The sequence below is a fragment of the Podarcis filfolensis genome (assembly GCF_964270895.1).
Source record: "Podarcis filfolensis genome assembly, chromosome: 6".
NCBI lineage: Eukaryota > Metazoa > Chordata > Lepidosauria > Squamata > Lacertidae > Podarcis > Podarcis filfolensis.
In genome coordinates, this window is record NC_139609.1 from 55,508,320 (window position 1) to 55,526,065 (window position 17,746).

The 17,746-nt window shown below is 40.4% G+C and overlaps 1 protein-coding gene across 3 annotated transcripts in view; it reads right to left on the reverse strand.

Moving 5' to 3' along the window:
* ILRUN (inflammation and lipid regulator with UBA-like and NBR1-like domains) overlaps positions 1-17,746 on the reverse strand; it is a 32,997-nt gene that overhangs the window by 12,936 nt on the left and 2,315 nt on the right. For all 3 annotated transcript variants that reach the window (XR_014549124.1, XM_083618070.1, XM_083618069.1), the window contains exon 2: positions 5,232-5,386. Coding sequence is in view for 2 of the 3 variants with exons in the window: in XM_083618070.1 (XP_083474196.1) it covers positions 5,232-5,386 (155 nt within the window). In the remaining variant the exon portion in view is untranslated. The remainder of the gene's footprint in view (positions 1-5,231; positions 5,387-17,746) is intronic.

Below are 17,746 nucleotides of genomic sequence, written 5' to 3' on the forward strand. Positions count from 1 at the left end.
AAATTTAAAGGACAACAACTAAAGAAAGGAATGTAGCAATAAAGTAGCAATTACAAGCTGGAAAAGTGGCATTTATCCCACCCAGTGTTAGGAACTCAGATACATAATCCAATTGCTAAATGGTACCTTAAACCTGGGTTACGGTTGCCACAGGGGAATGTCTAGGTGCCATCCCCCCATCCCCCAGTGATGCTTGCTGTTGTTCATTTCATTTCTATACTGCATTATATTTTAAAGAACAAATCTCAGTGCGGTTCATAACACATTAAAACATCAAATAAAACAATGCAGAATCAAACAAATTCAAGCTTCAACTAAGATATTTCTGATTCTTCTCTAGGTGACATTTTGCTTTCCCCAGTTGCCAACCTGGCATCCAGAGACCTCCACGTGGTCACAATTGGACCTGCGCCAGACCAAAATGAGCCTGGCACCTGGCTAATTTCGAAAGCTGCACCTGACCCATCACAGTAGAACTGAAAACAAATGCTTCAGCTTATCTTGAGAATGACTTTGAAAAAGTTAAGGAAGAGATCCTAACAACTAATAGAATATGGGCAGACTATTTAAATTCCAGCCATTTCTCCACACTGATGGTACAAAATAGACTGGATAGACTTAAAGTATACATAGAAACAATTAGATGACTGAAAGCCCAAGTTCTTAATTCCACTAGTTTGCTGAATAAAAAATGTATTTTCTAAATTTATTGATGTGCTCTGAGTTTAACTCCATTAAGGATAATTACCAGCTTTAAGTAATTATGGAACAAAACAGTACAATGCATCAACAATGTGCGTTAAGATTAGATCCTAGAAAAGACACACAGTATCTCTTGATTCATCTGAAGGCAGCTCTGTTTAGGGAAGTTTTTAATGTTTGAAGTTTTATTGTTTTTAGTGCTCTTCTGAGTGGCTGGGGAAACCCAGCCAGATGGGCAGGGTATAAATATAAAAATTATTATTATTATTATCATCATCATCATCATCATTATCATCATTATAATATATTTGAGTAACGTGTGTATACAAAGTGCTTCATGAGCTACAATGTATAAGGATATCATTTGATGCTACTTTAATCAGTAAGTAGCATGGTATAGTTTAAATTATGTCTGTATACTAATATACAGAGGTACCTCAGGTTACAGACGCTTCAGGTTATAGATGCTTCAGGTTACAGACTCTGCTAACCCAGAAAAAGTACCTTGGGTTAAGAACTTTGCTTCGGGATGAGAACAGAAATCGTGCGGTGGCACGGCACGAGGCCCCATTAGCTAAAGTGGTACCTCAGGTTAAGAACGGACCTCTAGAACAAATTAAGTTCTTAACCCGAGGTAACACTGTATTCTCAGAGCAACAAAGTAACAAAAAATTCACCATTTAAAAATCTATTTTGATTTTCTTTAACACCAGAGGGAATTTTAGTGTGCAAATGGCTTTAAATTGGATGTTAATGGAAGGATGTGGGTAAAGAAGATAGAAAGCAATTATCTATTGGCAAACTGATCTCCAGGAGGATAACAAAAAAAAGTAAAAGTACTGTAGAGAAGCATAGATATTTCCCCCATCTACTGCTTTTTAGAGGAGAATGTTATTATACAAACCAGGAACATAACTAGTATTTTATGGGGGGGAAGAAAAAACTTGTCAGAATTTTTTTTATATATTATGAATTTCTGTTCATCAACTGGATGAAGTATCCAACAGTTTGCTATTTAAGGCAACAAAAATCTTTAAGTAAACTCTTGAATGAATTCATTCATAACCAGAAATAACTCATTTAAATCAAGGATTATTCAAGTGCCATTAAGATTCATTGCTTTACCTGGCAAGAAGACATAATCTTGAACCATTTCAGTCCTTTGACATGCTGAATTAATTCATACATTAAATCAAATGCAAAACAATGATATCTTCTGCAGAGACCTAAGCATCAAAACTGAATAAACTGGGTTGCCACTAAGCAAGATTAACAATTGGGAAGACATTTGGAAAAAGAACAAATATTTCAGAAAAAGAGTAATGTTTAGTCCACACAGAAATCAGAAATTACCCTCCTTTAAGGCCTCAAGTCCGTATACAGTGCCCAAAAATAAACATCAACTGATTTAAGATATGAGTTTATTATTTTGTTTCCCCTATCCAAATCTCCGATCCCAATGTCAAAAGGGGAAACATTTCAAAACTCATTTTTTCTGGTAAATCAGACACTAACACGCATAAAATACTTCATGAGAATCTGATTTGGGTTGTGTTGTTTTGGGTTTTTTAAGAGAAGGAAAATTATCAGATGAGTTGCTAAAAAAAGAGCCATTAATGTCTTTGTCCATTTATTCTGAATGTTAATTTTGAAACATTTTGTTGCTCTGGGAATCTGTGAAATACCTGAATAGTTTGGTATTTTTTCCCTACTATGCCAAATCTAATCCCCATAACAGACACCATAAAGATAAAACTGCATTTTGTGTGAAAATATAATGACAAGACTTTTTCTATTGGAATTATTTTGAACAAAAGTTGTGTGTATAATCAAAGCACTGATACATAGGTCAACAATACAGATTATATCCTGTCATTGCAATATGTGTTCGCAGAACTATTTCCTTGCATCAGATTTCATTTCCCTCTCATAATTATATCCCAGTAGATTAGTGCCAAGGGTTGTTCATCTCACCTCATTTCATCCCTTCTCAAAGTTTCATCATAGCATTATTATTTAAACTCTTGAGATAAGGCTATTTCACAATGGCTATTGCAACTAAAATATTTTAAGAGTCCCCTTGCCATTGCTTTCAGTGTTTACCTCCCCCACCATAAACTGCTTTCCAAACAGACAAGGGAAATAAAATCAAGCATATCCCACACTTCTTTTTATTCTTCCTTTCCAACCCTTAAAAAATGATTATTGAACCAAACAAGATAGCCTATGCCTTTGCCCAACAGTTTCACCAATCTGTTTCTAATTGCAGCTAAAGAAAGTGTCAACTATATCAACTTCCAGGGTTCATCTGAACTCTAGAACAGCAGCCCAAATCTGTTGTGCTGTTGACTTGGACATTTAATAAAATATTTACATCACTTAAAATTTTACAAGTAATTCACACCAAAGTATGAATGTGTCAGGAAGCTTAACACACTGAAGTGCTAAAATTCTGCAGAAGTTTTATTACTTTCCAGCTCTGGATGTTGTTGTTTAGTCGTGTCCGACTCTTCATGACCCCATGGACCAGAGCACGCCAGGCACTCCTGTCTTTCACTGCCTCCCGCAGTCAAACTCATGCTGGTAGCTTCAAGAACACTGTCCAACCATCTCATCCTCTGTCGTCCCCTTCTCCTTGTGCCCTCAATCTTTCCCAACATCAGGGTCTTTTCCAGGGAGTCTTTTCTTCTCATGACGTGGCCAAAGTATTGGAGCCTCAGCTTCAGGATCTGTCCTTCCAGTGAACATTCAGGGCTGATTTCCTTAAGAATAGATAGGTTTGATCTTCTTGCAGGCGTCTTTTAATTTTGTGACTGCTGTCACCATCTGCAGTGATCATGGAGCCCAAGAAAGTAAAATCTCTCACTGCCTCCATTTCTTCCCCTTCTATTTGCCAGGAGGTGATGGGCCCAGTGGCCATGATCTTCATTTTTGATGTTGAGCTTCAGACTATATTTTGCGCTCTCTTTCACCCTCATTAAAAGGTTCTTTAATTCCTCCTCACTTTCTGCCATCAAAGTTGTGTCATCTGCATATCTGAGGTTGTTGATATTTCTTCCGGCAATCTTAATTCCAGTCTGGAATTCATCCAGCCCAGCCTTTCGCATGATGAATTCTGCATATAAGTTAAATAAGCAGGGAGACAATATACAGCCTTGTCGTACTCCTTTCCCAATTTGGAACCAATCAGTTGTTCCATATCCAGTTCTACCTGTAGCTTCTTGTCCCACATAGAGATTTCTCAGGAGACAGATGATGTGATCAGGTACTCCCATTTCTTTAAGAACTTGCCATAGTTTGCTGTGGTCGACACAGTCAAAGGCTTTTGCATAGTCAATGAAGCAGAAGCAGATGTCTTTCTGGAACTCTCTAGCTTTCTCCGTAATCCAGCACATGTCTGCAATTTGGTCTCTGGTTCCTCTGCCCCTTCGAAATCCAGCTTGCACTTCTGGGAGTTCTTGGTCCACATATTGCTTAAGCCTGCCTTGTAGAATTTTAAGCATAACCTTCCTAGCGTGTGAAATGAGTGCAATTGTGCGGTAGTTGGAGCATTCTTTGGCACTGCCCTTCTTTGGGATTGGGATGTAGACTGATCTTCTCCAATCCTCTGGTCACTGCTGAATTTTCCAAACTTGCTGGCATATTGAGTGTAACACCTTAACAGCATCATCTTTTAAAATTTTAAATAGTTCAGCTGGAATATCATCACTTCCACTGGCCTTGCTATTAGCAGTGCTTTCTAAGGCCCATTTGACTTCACTCTCCAGGGTGTCTGGCTCAAGGTCAGCAACCACACTACCTGGGGTGTATGAGACATCCATATCTCTCTGGATACACAGCATTTAAGACATGCAACAAAAATAGCACATTTCCAGCATTTGGTGCATAAAAATAAAGACCTGGGAAAACCCATTGTTCAGCCACATGTTAGAACTACCAGACTTGGATTGTCAATGACTGTATTTAACAGTCAAGCCTCTTACACATTTGGCTGAATGTCTGAATAGGACTCCGAGGAACAGGAATCCATAAATTTGGCTGGCCTTGTTACCCAACAAAAAATTGTGGTCACCATTACCCTGTATTTCTGATTCAGTAAAACAGTGGGGCTTCAAGCATCTCCAAAGGAACAGCATAAGATTAAAGACAGTCCCCACTCAATCTAACACAGAGCTCCACTGCACCATGTTTGCTAAAGTACTTGGAAAAACTCTGTAATGCAGCACAATGGCAAAGATGATCTCCATGGCAAGCTGATTTGCAGACACTGGTATTCACATGCAAATCAAAGAAACATTTTCAACTCCTACAGAACAATTCTTACCTTGTTACTGTCTGCTATGAAAAATATTGTTAAGGAAAAAACATTAAAACATTCTTGCATATTTGCTTTTAAAAATTCTCATGAATAACCTTACAGAAAACAGTATTATATTATATTATATTATATTATATTATATTATATTATATTAAGGAGGGGAATCATCAACCAGTAGCAAGACAGAAGAAGCCAGGAAGAGTTGTTTTACCTGTGTTTTGTATCCTCCATGTTTTTGTAAACTGAGTGTCAGGAGGGATGGATTCTCCTTCTCCTATGGTCACATCTTCAACAAATGACATGGAGGGCACATTGATGTTCGGACTCTCAAAATCATAGTAGGCTCCAATGGCTGCTTGTAAGTTCCTGGAAAGAGAATAAAAGGTTTGTTTAACCATACTGCAATAGGGATAACCCCTTAATGAAATAACAATGTATCCCATTTAAAACATGAGAGCATTACTTTCTCAGATTTGTGACTAAAGCCCTTCTCAAAGATAGCGTTCTTGTGCAGACTATACATCTGGAGGAAGAATGGGATTGTTCCTATAGGTCCCATCCCCAATGTCCATCATGGAGATGGGGTATCTGCAAAAAGCTGCATATGCATAAGCACCCCGTTGCAGATGTGCAAACATCATGTCCATCATCAGAATGTCAAAGGTAGGGCCAGCCAACATAATACTACTGTTACTTCTCTGCACATATAGCACAAATGTGAAAAGCTCCTGTGAATGGGACTTGTGAGTCTTGTGGGTACGAAGTGAGCAGTGTGCTGGCACAAAATGGATAAAGAGACATTAGTGAATGTTTTGGACAAAGACATTTGAGTCTCTAAAAGTTTAAACACAAACTGAAGGGGGAAGTAATTTATTAAGTGATAGCTTTGTTAAGTTTGTTGCAGCAAAATAAGACTATGAGACTTTAAAGTAACACATTTATTATGGCGTAAACTTTTGTGGGCTTAAGTCCATAAGATACATGAAATATATTCAATAGATACACAAAGTATAATGCTCAGTTGGCAAATATAGTTGGAGCCAACTGACAATGGAATGCAAAAAGTACAGTGTGATATTTGTACTTTTTGTATATTTCGTTGCCATTCAACTTCTACATTTTTTCCTTTCCAGTCATCTGTATATATATACCTGCCAACTGGGGATTATACTTCACGCATCTGAGGATTACACTTCATGTATCTGATGAAGTGGACTTCAAGCCAGAAAAGTTTATCCCATAATAAATTTAGAAATCTAAGATAAAACTGGGGTTTTTTGGAGACAGGGTTTCACAATTTACATTCACACTCTGACAAAAAGCAAAAAGCTTCTCATCAAATAATTGCTGTCAGCAAAATTATGCTAAAAAAGCAGTAGACATTACATACTTATCATGACTTGTGGAATAAATTAAGATATAGTATATTGAAGAAAAACCTGAATACGAATCATATTACAATTGGCTTGTTTGTGACATTAGAATTAGCAATGTTTAAGTACAAAACTGAAAACTGTAACAAACCATAGAAACTCACTTACAGATAGTACGCAACACCAAGACTAGCGCTAATATGCCCAAGGAACCTCACCAAAATGCTGGAGAGGATGCACATCCACAGGCACATACCTCCACATGTGTTGGGAATGCCCCAAAATCCAACTATTCTGGACAACAATCATACAAGAAATATGCAAAATAACTAAGCAATTATTAGAAGTCACCCCAGAACTGGCCCTACTAAACATCTTCCAAGATAATAATGCCCAGTCACATCATGAAGAGCTCATAACCCACCTACTCTCAGCAGCCAGAAACATCATAGCCAGACACTGGAGAGACCTGTCAGCAGTAAGCATGGATCAATGGTATCAAATAGTATGGGAAACAGCCTTATTAAAAAAACTAACCAATAAACTGAAACTGATACGGCAACAAATAGAAAAAGATGCCTTCACCCCGGTATGGCTTCCCTATATCACATACACAGCCCAACGCAACAACGCCAAGAATCTGCCAGCAGCATACGAATCAATATGGCTAACCTGATACAAAAACACCCACCCACCCCACTCACAGATGAAAACAAAGTTCACCACAGCCAATCACAAACAAACAGCCACACTCTAGGCCAACCCCAACCTCTCTCACCACCAAAGGAACACAAGCAAATAGTAAAGAGAACCTGCACAGACGAAGCTGACACAAAACCCCACACATACATTAAGCAGAACAGAAGCATTGCCACCCGACCCCAACCCCACTCACCATGCCCCCCTCTTTCCCCCTTTTCTTCCAAATGTAACACTAATGTTTGAACAAATGAAACTGATATGTAGAAAATGTAACATACTTTTGTAAACCAAGAAATCTTTAATAAAAAATATGTTTAAACAAAACAAACAAAACAGAAAACTGTAACAAGCCATAGACTTAATCAAATCCAGCAGCAGCAATTATGCAGAAACCCTGTTTGCCACACCTCTGCAGTGTAAGCATGTATACAGACATTATACCATGCTGTTACATGGAACAGTCAGCCTGTGTGATCTCCCATCTCCTCATTCAGCTGCCAAACAAATAACATGAAAGCTGGTTTCTTGACCAAGCTGAGAGGGACAGTTGGATAGGAATTTAAGGGCACACACAGACCTCCCTTTCCTGAATCAGCCTAGCATGCTGAATGACCACTTGGAGAAGAATACACAGTGCTCTGCTATACCTTATGGACATTATTCCATATGGGCACTGTACACAGGGTGGACTGGACTGAACACATTGAATTCTTTGTTTGCTGAACAAAAGTTTAAAGAACGGATAAAAGGCAGAAGGACCACGCCAGTACTACCCTGATTTTTCCAGATAATACGATTTCCTAGAATGCAGACTGTTATGTGAAGGAAGCACACGAGGAGGTGGTGGCTCTGTTGTCGTTACTATTGGCAGCTATGTGAAAACAAAAGGACGCAGGTGGCGCTGTGGGTTAAACTACAGAGCCTAGGGCTTGCCAATCAGAAAGTCAGCAGTTTGAATCCCCGCAATGGGGTGAGCTCCTGTTCCTTGGTCCCTGCTCCTACCAACCTAGCAGTTCAAAAGCACAAAGTGCAACTAGATAAATAGGTACTGCTCCAGCGGGAAGGTAAACAGTGTTTCCGTGCGCTGCTCTGCTTCGCCAGAAGCAGCTTAGTCATGCTGGCCACGTGACCCGGAAGCCGTAGGCCAAGTCCCTTGGCCAGTAAAGCGAGATGAGCGCTGCAACCCCAGAATCGTCCACGACTGGACCTAATGGTCAGGGGTCCCTTTACCTTTATGTGAAAACAGGGGCTAGTGAGCAATGGATTTCTATGCATGCTTTATAAACATGATATGCATGGGTTGCAGAAATTTCCCACTCGACAAATATCCTAAAAGCTCATCCACACAGTTCCATTCAGCTCACAGAGAGCATGTATATTGCACACAATCAATAATGTCATTATACATTATTGAAAAAAAATGTTTCCAAGCTGTAAGTTACAACATCATATTTCAGGTGCTTGGGCAATCAGAGATCTAGGCTTTGACTAATCCTGCACCACAACTTTTGTAAACCAGGAAGACAGGGCTATATTTAAAACTGCCAGCTCAGTCAAATGGTATGGGATAGGTGCATGTCACATTAACCACTAAGTGGAAACAAATGCTTTATGTCACCAGCTGCTAGCTGCTTCTATACAAAATGAGCTTTATGTAATGGGGATATGTCAAGAAACTCCTGTTCAAATCAGTCAGTAAATATGCTAATTTGTTTCACTGAAATATCTTCCCTTCTGTTCTGACCAGAGATGGAACTCACTAGAGGTGAAAAAGAAGAAAGTAATTCATGCTGCACAGTGCCCCCCACCAGCCAACCCCCCACCACCTTCCTGCAGCCTATTAAAAATGCAGATGCTTTCAGATGCCCCATGCTGTACATGTAAAGTGCATAAATGCTAACAAAATTATTCCATGTTGATATAGGGATGACAGCCACACAATACATATTGCGGAACATTTCTCAAAATATTTCTCTCAACAAAAAAAACAGAAAACCCCACAGCTGGCAATGTTTTTATTTTCCATCTTGTAAATATGCTTCAAAGGGGAAAAGGCTATTTGTGCATCAGGGCTCATTGCCAATTCTCCTCCCCTCCATGTGTCATATTTCATCACCCAGCTTTGCCACTTGGAATGGTTTCAATGTCTGTTCCAGTTAAAATCTAACTGAAAGCAATGCAAACTGAAAAGCAGACTTGCTATCTCATTCTCTTAATGTATTTTAAGCACATTTGTCTATACATTGCTATATCAGAAACAAAATGAGTGCACTAGTTAGTTTCAGTCTTTGACTTTTTCAATAAGAAGACGTTGGTGAATTCTAGAGTTCATTTTTAAAAATGGAAATATTAGAAAAGAGCAAGGGTGGGGAAGAAACACCAGCAGAGTCAGGATGACAAAGCAAATGTCTGACTGAAGTTCAACTGAACAAGTGCTCATTGCCACATAGCTATTCTAGGATACGCCCACAGAGTCTGTACAGAAACCTGAGAGAGAAGACAATAATGGTGAATACCTTCAAAGTCATATGATTAAAGAACCAGTAACAATTCAAACAGCATTTTTTCTTAGTTCATTTGATTTTAAGCAAAGACAATCAGTGTAAACATCCACTTTGGAACTGCACCCTATTTCAGGAAACTGACTAGATGACCCTCGGGGTCCCTTCCAACTCTACAATTCTCTGTTTCTATTATTCTATGACTAGATACACTTTCAAACCTTTTCAATGAAACCCTTGGGAATGGCAAGATAATCTTTCACCTCCCACCAGCAGTAGCAGTACAAAAGGTATGTTCACAGTCAAGCATGAACTTTGAAGAGCAAAATTTCCACAGGGCTGCCTATCCGAGTTTGTAGCAGAAATGAAACTGATATACTATAAAATGAGCTTTTGTGCTTCAGGGCTATTTAAAGCATCTGGGAATTCTGTCACCTAACCCCTGCCTGCCCGCACGCCTTCCCAAGTTTATTTGTATCCATGTAAAAAAATCTTACTGAAAACATCTCTTTACAAATTCTACGTACACATATTCATTTCAAATAACCCATTTATTGTGCATCCTAGTCTTGTCCAAGGGACCAGAAACAGTCCTTTGATTAGTATGTTTAGTTGCCTCAAGTGTCTTCTCCTTACCTGCCCTCTTCAGCCTAGGTTAGTTACTCTAGCGTCTTTTCTTATAATTTAGTTAGATTACAGAAGTTAGGTTTATTTGTACAACACTAACTATGACTCACCACATGGTCTGTAGAAAAAGTCTCTGTTGATACTCCTTTTAAATGAAGCTAGTTAGCTCTTCAGAAGAGTGTCAGAGAGAGGCATTATACAAAATAATTGAAAATACTAAACTGGAAAAAACCTCAGAAGCCCCTATAAATACCCCATAGTCAGCCACCAACACTGCTCACCTTCTTTCTGTCTGGGGACAAAACATATTCTGTTTGCCGTTATCCCCCCTGCTCCGCCTCAACTAAAAAAAGCAGGATACAGCTACCTGTGATATATCAGTGTTTCCAAGCTTGGAAAGGCTGGGTGGTGGGTGGGAGGAAACAGATACTACCGCTGTAGTATTGCATAAAATGCAATGCCATCATTGCAACAGATGCCTCCTGGATGCAGGGGAGCATGCACACAGAGAACACTGGATGCACTCTCTCACTGATCATCTGCCACTTTTCTCTAGACACCAAATCTGGATTGCGGGGGGGGGGGGGGATATGCTAGCGCTTACAACATATCAATGTTTTTGACTCCCGCCTGTTAGGAATCTAGGAAAAATATTTAGAAATAAAATGTATTTGAATTTTGTTGTTTGAATATCTGCATAGAAAATGCTTGCAACAGATATGGGTGCATTTTTCATGTATAAGCACTGTAGCATGATGTATCTCGTTTCCCAAGAACCCCAGTTTTTATTCCAGAAGAGATAAATTTCTAGTTCTCACATTAGCAGAGAAAAATCTGAAAATGGTGCAAGGTCAGGACCTGAGTCAACCTGTATAGCACTTCAAAGCACCCAGACTACACTTTACCTTCACTGCTGCTCAAATTCCAAAATCCTGCAAAAATCTCTTAACTATTTTAACAAATAACTGCTTCAGTGTATCACCCACCTTGAAATTTCCAGACCCAACCAGGTTCATAATGTCTAGATCTGGGATAGGGAACCTGTGCCTCTCCACATGCTGGACTGGAGATATTAAGTGGAGTGGGAGATGTCAATTCCACGCTACCAGCACCAAACATTTTTAAGGAAATATTTTTGTGGGGTTACAATTTTAATCTGGAACTGTGATCCCGCCCGCAACTCTTCTCTGTCTGCGTTGACATGTCTAGAGGAATCTGACCTAGCTTTGCCCCCCACCTTCCCTCTTCTAGGATGATCTGATAAAAGTTTGGCACTTTTTAAAAACACATACCCTGTCTCTCTTCCCCTTTCACCTGGCAGGTTTGGCTGATGACAACATCCCCCAATGTGGGTGCAAGCAGAGAATTTGCATCTTTGAATGAGGATGCTGGTTTTTTGTCCAGGAGAGGGAACACAATGCACTTTCATGTTTACAGTGTCTGTGGTGGTTTTCCCCCACCACTACCTCAATTAAAGACAGGATACTTACCCCCTAGCAAAGGAGCAAGTCAGAAGGACAAACAGGCAGAATAAACATTTTGTACAACATTCCAGCCAGCCACCCAAAAGCCATGTTTTTCCATGCTACCTCCCTTATTCTCCTCTATCCAAGCAAGCAAGAGACTAGCTGCTATTGTTGTTGCTTATATTTCAAATTATGTTTATTTTATGTGAAAAAACAATAAAATACTTGAATGGCAAAAATGCCCCTATTTTTTAAAGGACATTCTAGCCAGGCAAAGCACTTATGGTGGGTCCAGAGCAGATCCTATAGTGAAAGTGAAATGAAAGGATCAACAGCAGCAAGCCAATTAGGTTCATTGGACTGGATCCAGACTAAGTTAGTTGCACTTATGCCCCACTGAATCAACAGGACTCAAGTCACCACTAACTTGTCACAGTGATTTCAGTGAGAAATAGGTTTAGCTAGTAGCCTGGATCTAATCAATACCATATATGTCAAACAATCAATGTGTTGTATTCAATAGCTGCTCAGGGCCAGCAGAAGTGCTTCATATTTTTACCAATCCCTATTACCCAATACCCCCCCAAAGTGTATTTATTTACTTTATGTTCTGCCTTTCTTACCATAGGAGCACAGGGCTGCAAGTAGTAAGTGATAAACCAATACAAACATATTTAAAACAATCTCAGTACAGATGCAGACTGGGAAAGATCTCTGTTTAAAAGGCTTGCTGAAAGAGGAAGGTCTTTAGTAGGTGCCAAAAAAAATAAAGACAGCACATTTAAGGGGAGAATTCCAAAGGATAGGTACCACCACATGAACAGCACAATTACTACATTATATGGAACAGACTTCCTGATAAGATGGTATCTGCAGGAAGCCCTGACTTTCAAACTACAGTGATTTATTGGATATATAACAAGTGATATGCTCTTTCAGGTATCATGATCCCTAGCTGTATAGGACTTTATAAACCAGCCTGGTAAACATAGCCTGGTAGTTAACTGATACCTGGTAGTTAACTTGATAAACATAGCCTGGTAGTTAACTGGCAGCCAGTCTGATTCTTTCAACAGAGAGGCAACATGTTGGCGATATGCTGCCCCAGCAAGCAGTTGAGCAGTCATATTTTGCATCAGCTGTAGCTTGCAGACCAACCTCAAGGGAAGCCCTACATAGAGAACCGTGCAGTAATCTAGCCTGTGAGTTACCAGCACATGGATGACAGCGGTCAGGCTATCCTGGTCCAGAAATAGACACAGTTGTCATATCAGCTGTAGCTCTTAAAAGATACTCCAATAGTGGCAGATGGATCCAGAAGCACACCCTGACCATGAATCTGATCTTTCAGGGGGAGTATGACCCTGTCCAAAGCAGGCAACTGACCAATTATCCAGATTCAGGAACCACCCACCCACAGTGCTTCCATCTTGTCAAATTCAGTTAATTGTCCCTCATCTAGCACACTACTGAGTCTAGGCACCAGTTCAGGACTTACACAGAATCTGAGAATTGCAGAGTTCAAAGGGATCCTGAGGGGCATCTACTCCAATCCCTGCAACGCAGGAATCTCAACTAGAATCATAGAGTTGTAGAGTTGGAAGGGACACCACCTCCTGTGGGAGCAAGTTCCACAGTTATGCACTGCGTGAAGAAATACTGTCTTTATCTTAATTTTCCAACATGCAGGCTCACTGGATGTCCATGAGTTCCCCTGATTCAGATGTTACAGAGAAATAGAGCTGGGTATCAGTGTAATAATGACACCTCACTCCAAATCTCCAATGGCTTCATATAAATATTAAACAGCCTTGGAGACAAGATAGTATCCTATGCCACCTTACAGCACCATTGCCAGGTGACTGAAAGACAATCATCCAACGCTATTCTTTTAATCCAACCCTGCCTCCAATACTTCTCCAATACTTACCACACTAAGTGGGCTCAGAAGGTTGCCATGCTTAATAACATCTAAAACCACTGAGAAATCAAACAAGAATAACAGGGTCATATTCCTTGTGCTTCTCAAGATAAAGGTCATCCATCATGGTGAGCAAGAGTGATTCAGTCCAATAACCAGGTCTGAATCCAGATTGAAATGTGTCAGGATAAACTGTTTCATCCCAGAGTCATGCCCCAACTCTATCACAGTCTCTAAAAAGCAGGTATTTGCTTAGAATATACACTTTTTCAAAACCACTGCAGTCCAGTATCTTTAAATTACAGTAAACTTTACTGCAGGGAGGTTGTTCAACTTCAAAACAGAAGAGCCCACTCATGTGTGTATTCATTTAAAGAAATGCAAATTTTACTGGCCACTGAGAATGAGCTAAAAATAAAACAATCACCACCCAAGGAAAAAGAGAGGTAAAACCTACAATTAGGCCAGTTTAAAACCAGACAGATGGCAACTCTACACCATTAAAGAACTAGAACATGTTCAAACAAGTTGAAGCATAATGCTAAAGGAGTTAGAAAATGTTAAATGCTAAATTGGCTCAAGACAGCTCACTAATCGCAGTATCTAAACTTAAGGTTTTAGATGTGTTTTCAAAGTCAGCAGGCTTTCTAGATTATGTATCACCTGGTGGAGAAGAGAAGAATGGAATGCATGCTCAGCATTTTAAGCATATCATTTAATAAACAGCACAACTTCTCATAGATGAACTGGCAGTAAAATATCTTCGCTATACACCCAAATATCAAATATTCAGACTGAGTAACCTTTAAAAAAAAACAACAACCAGGCTCTTTGTAAAGTACTATCCAATATCAAATAATAACATTTTTGTTGCAAGGCAATGGAATACTGTTCCTATGGACATATTAGTGACCACAAGTTATTATTATTATTTATTAAATTTCAATACCACCCTTCATCCGAGAATCACAGGGTAGTTTACAGTAAAGGGGGGGGAGTTATCCTACAAAGTGCAATGTCATATATTTTCAGACCAAGTGAAATTATGTAACTCAAAGGACAAAACACTATAGTAATTTAAAAAAATATTTTTAATCTAAACACAATCCTATCATATATTGTACTGTTCAGAGTCTATAAACATTACAGCAATTAAGGTCTTTTGCAGGTAAGATTGTCAACAGGACATTCTGGTGCAGCTAAGAGGAATGAAAGTGAAGTCAGAACAAGAGAAGATCTCTTTCACTGTTACTTTTAGTGGTTTCTCAAAAGAAGCCTACCCCATGATTCCGTGCCACATCAGATCTGCTCTCCTGGGTAATATAGCCACAGTGGTGCAATAAGATTTGCAGCATGACTCCTTTGAACATTATTCAATAGCCAAAGTTCAGGGTCATGTGGAAGAAATCTATACTACAGCTCTTTCTCCTTCCATCATTATTTCAAGTGTATGGAGGAATGATAGTGGTGAGGCAAGAAGCCAGGCAAGCAGCTCTCATGTAAACTTGGCTGCTGCTTCTTCTTCTCCTCCTCCTCCTCCTCCTCCTCCTCCTTCTTCTTCTTCTTCTTCTTCTTCTTCTTCTTCTTCTTCTTCTTCTTTTGTAGTACTGAGCAATGGTGAAAGGTGCCATTCTTTAGCAGCTCCCAAGCTACTAAAAACACAGGAAGAGGACCGAAGTTACACAGGTACATCAACTCAACTATACTGGCACTACCAGAGGGCCAAAAGTAAGGGGAAGAACAATTTCATGAGTGCCAATTTAATGTTTACCTGCAGAATGTCTATCCTTCTTGCATCAGTGTTACAATCGTCAGCAGCAGAAAATAGCATATACTGATGTATCCCACTGACTAACCAGGCTAGAGAATAAGATCGTGACTAGTTCCATGCATGGCCATATTTACCTAGTAACACATCATAACATTAGATACGTATGATACAGCAAGACAAGTCAGCTCATGCATCAAATAGTATTCCTGAGGAAAATTTAGCTACAAACCTATGGAACTCTTCAGTACATAAATAAGATTGAAAAAGATGGGAAATTGCATTTGAAGCTCAAAAAAGGCCATTTGGGTAAACTACACATGTTCTCAAGATTAACAGACTCAAACAGAAAAGGATGAATGGCACCTGTACAATACCTATTTTTTCAGCCTCCTCACAGGAGTCTTACTACAGGCCTCTGAACACAAGACATCTACCAGGAATTCTACTCCACAAGTTTTAACAGGGATGCAAGGACAGGAATGCAAGGACAGAATACTCCACAGATAATGTAGGGACCCAAAATGGGGCAGGGGGAGCAAATTAGAAGGAGCAGAGCAGAATATACCCTTCAACCTTTACAAGACTACCCCTTCCTCTCCTTTACCAGGACAGAGATGGGAATCTGGACACTGATATGCCAATGGCTATAGATACTGAACTAGTGAGAGGAGCACCTAACTCAGCAGTGAGAAACTTTTCAGCCCCAGGGTCACAATCCCTTTGAGGAACCTTCAGTGGGCCACAAGGAATGACAGAGCCAGAGGCGAAAGTGTTATGCAGCAACAGTTATGACTCTTAGGTAGGCTACATTCCAGCCATACAAAGGTCAGAGGTTTCTATACACACACATACAATAACACATATAACACATATATATACATACATAAGCACACACACCCCACACCCCTCCATCCAGGAAAACAAGAGACATTATTGTTCACGAACACATTCCAGGCAGGCAAAAAAAACCTGAGGAGAGTATGGAACAGTGCTGGAGAGGGGCATAGCCTGAGTAGGGGGAATAATCTAAGATGGGCCCCAACTGTCAGACAGAGAGGACTAGAAGGCCACATTTGCCCCCACCCCACCACCTATCCAAGGTTTTCCACTTCTGACCTAATCTTTTCCTCAACCAACAGGCAGGCGGCAGCTTTGGGCAGTCAAAAACATGTTTGTTTGTTTTATTTGATACTATTACAACACACACCAACATTGTTCAACAGAAGTCCTACATAATTCAGCTACATATCTGGTTTGATAAGTAGTTCTGGGTGTAGGCAGTCCCCCACCTCACCCTTCAGGTTGTATCCAGGACTATCCAAATGTGATCAGAGAAAACACATTTCATTCAATTAGATTTCCTCTCCCTCCCCTTCACAGCTCTCCATTCATCCTCAAGATCTGCTCCCAAAGGTTGGGGAACCCTCTGCTCATACAACATTAGAATCTGCTCTCAGACTTAACACTAGATAACTATGAGAACTATGCCCAAGTCTGGCCACTTCACTTATTACTAGAGGAAGCGTTCAACATCTCCCCAAACAGCCACTCTTGATAGTGCTTTCAGCAATTGTTGGCATGAAAATACTACAGTTGTACCTCTGGATGCGAACGGGATCCGTTCCAGAGCCCCGTTCGCATCCTGAAGCAAACGTAACACGCGACTGTGCGGGTCGCGTTTCGCTGCTTCCGTGCATGCACGTTATGTCATTTTGAGTGTCTGCGCATGCGGCGAAACCCCGAAGTAACACGTTCCATTACTTCCGGGTCGCCACAGAGCGCAATCCGAAAATGCTTAACCTGAAGCGTATTCATCCTGAGGTATGACTGTACTTACCTACTAGTAAACAAACAAAAGATGGGAACATGGCTGGGGGGGGGGAGAAACTGAAAGTTGTAGCAAGCTGGATAATGTAACAATAAAGGTCAGTTTGGACAGAACAACATGTCCTAAACCAGGGGTTAGCAAGGTTTATCTTGCCTGGGCCGGATTGGTCCCGCGGAGATCCCTCCGTGGGCCGGATTGTGCACCGGCGTGAGCGCCCGTGCCCATGATTTTCAGCCTCTGCGCATGTACAGATGCGATTTCCCGTGGCGCGCTGTGCTGGTTTAGTGCAGCGCGTGTGAGAGAAACTCAGTTCGGGGGAGGCTGATGGGCCAGTCAAATGACCTCTGCAGGCCACTTCCGGCCCATGGGCCTTAGGTTGCTGACCCCTGTCCTAAACCATAATTTAGCACTATGTGCACAAGCTACAATAAATGTCAGTCTTGCATACTTTCCTGCATACTCTATGTTGTGTTTAAACTCTGGGAACTCTAGTTAGTTTAGATTATGGTTAGTTCCAACAGGTCAAACCATGGCTGA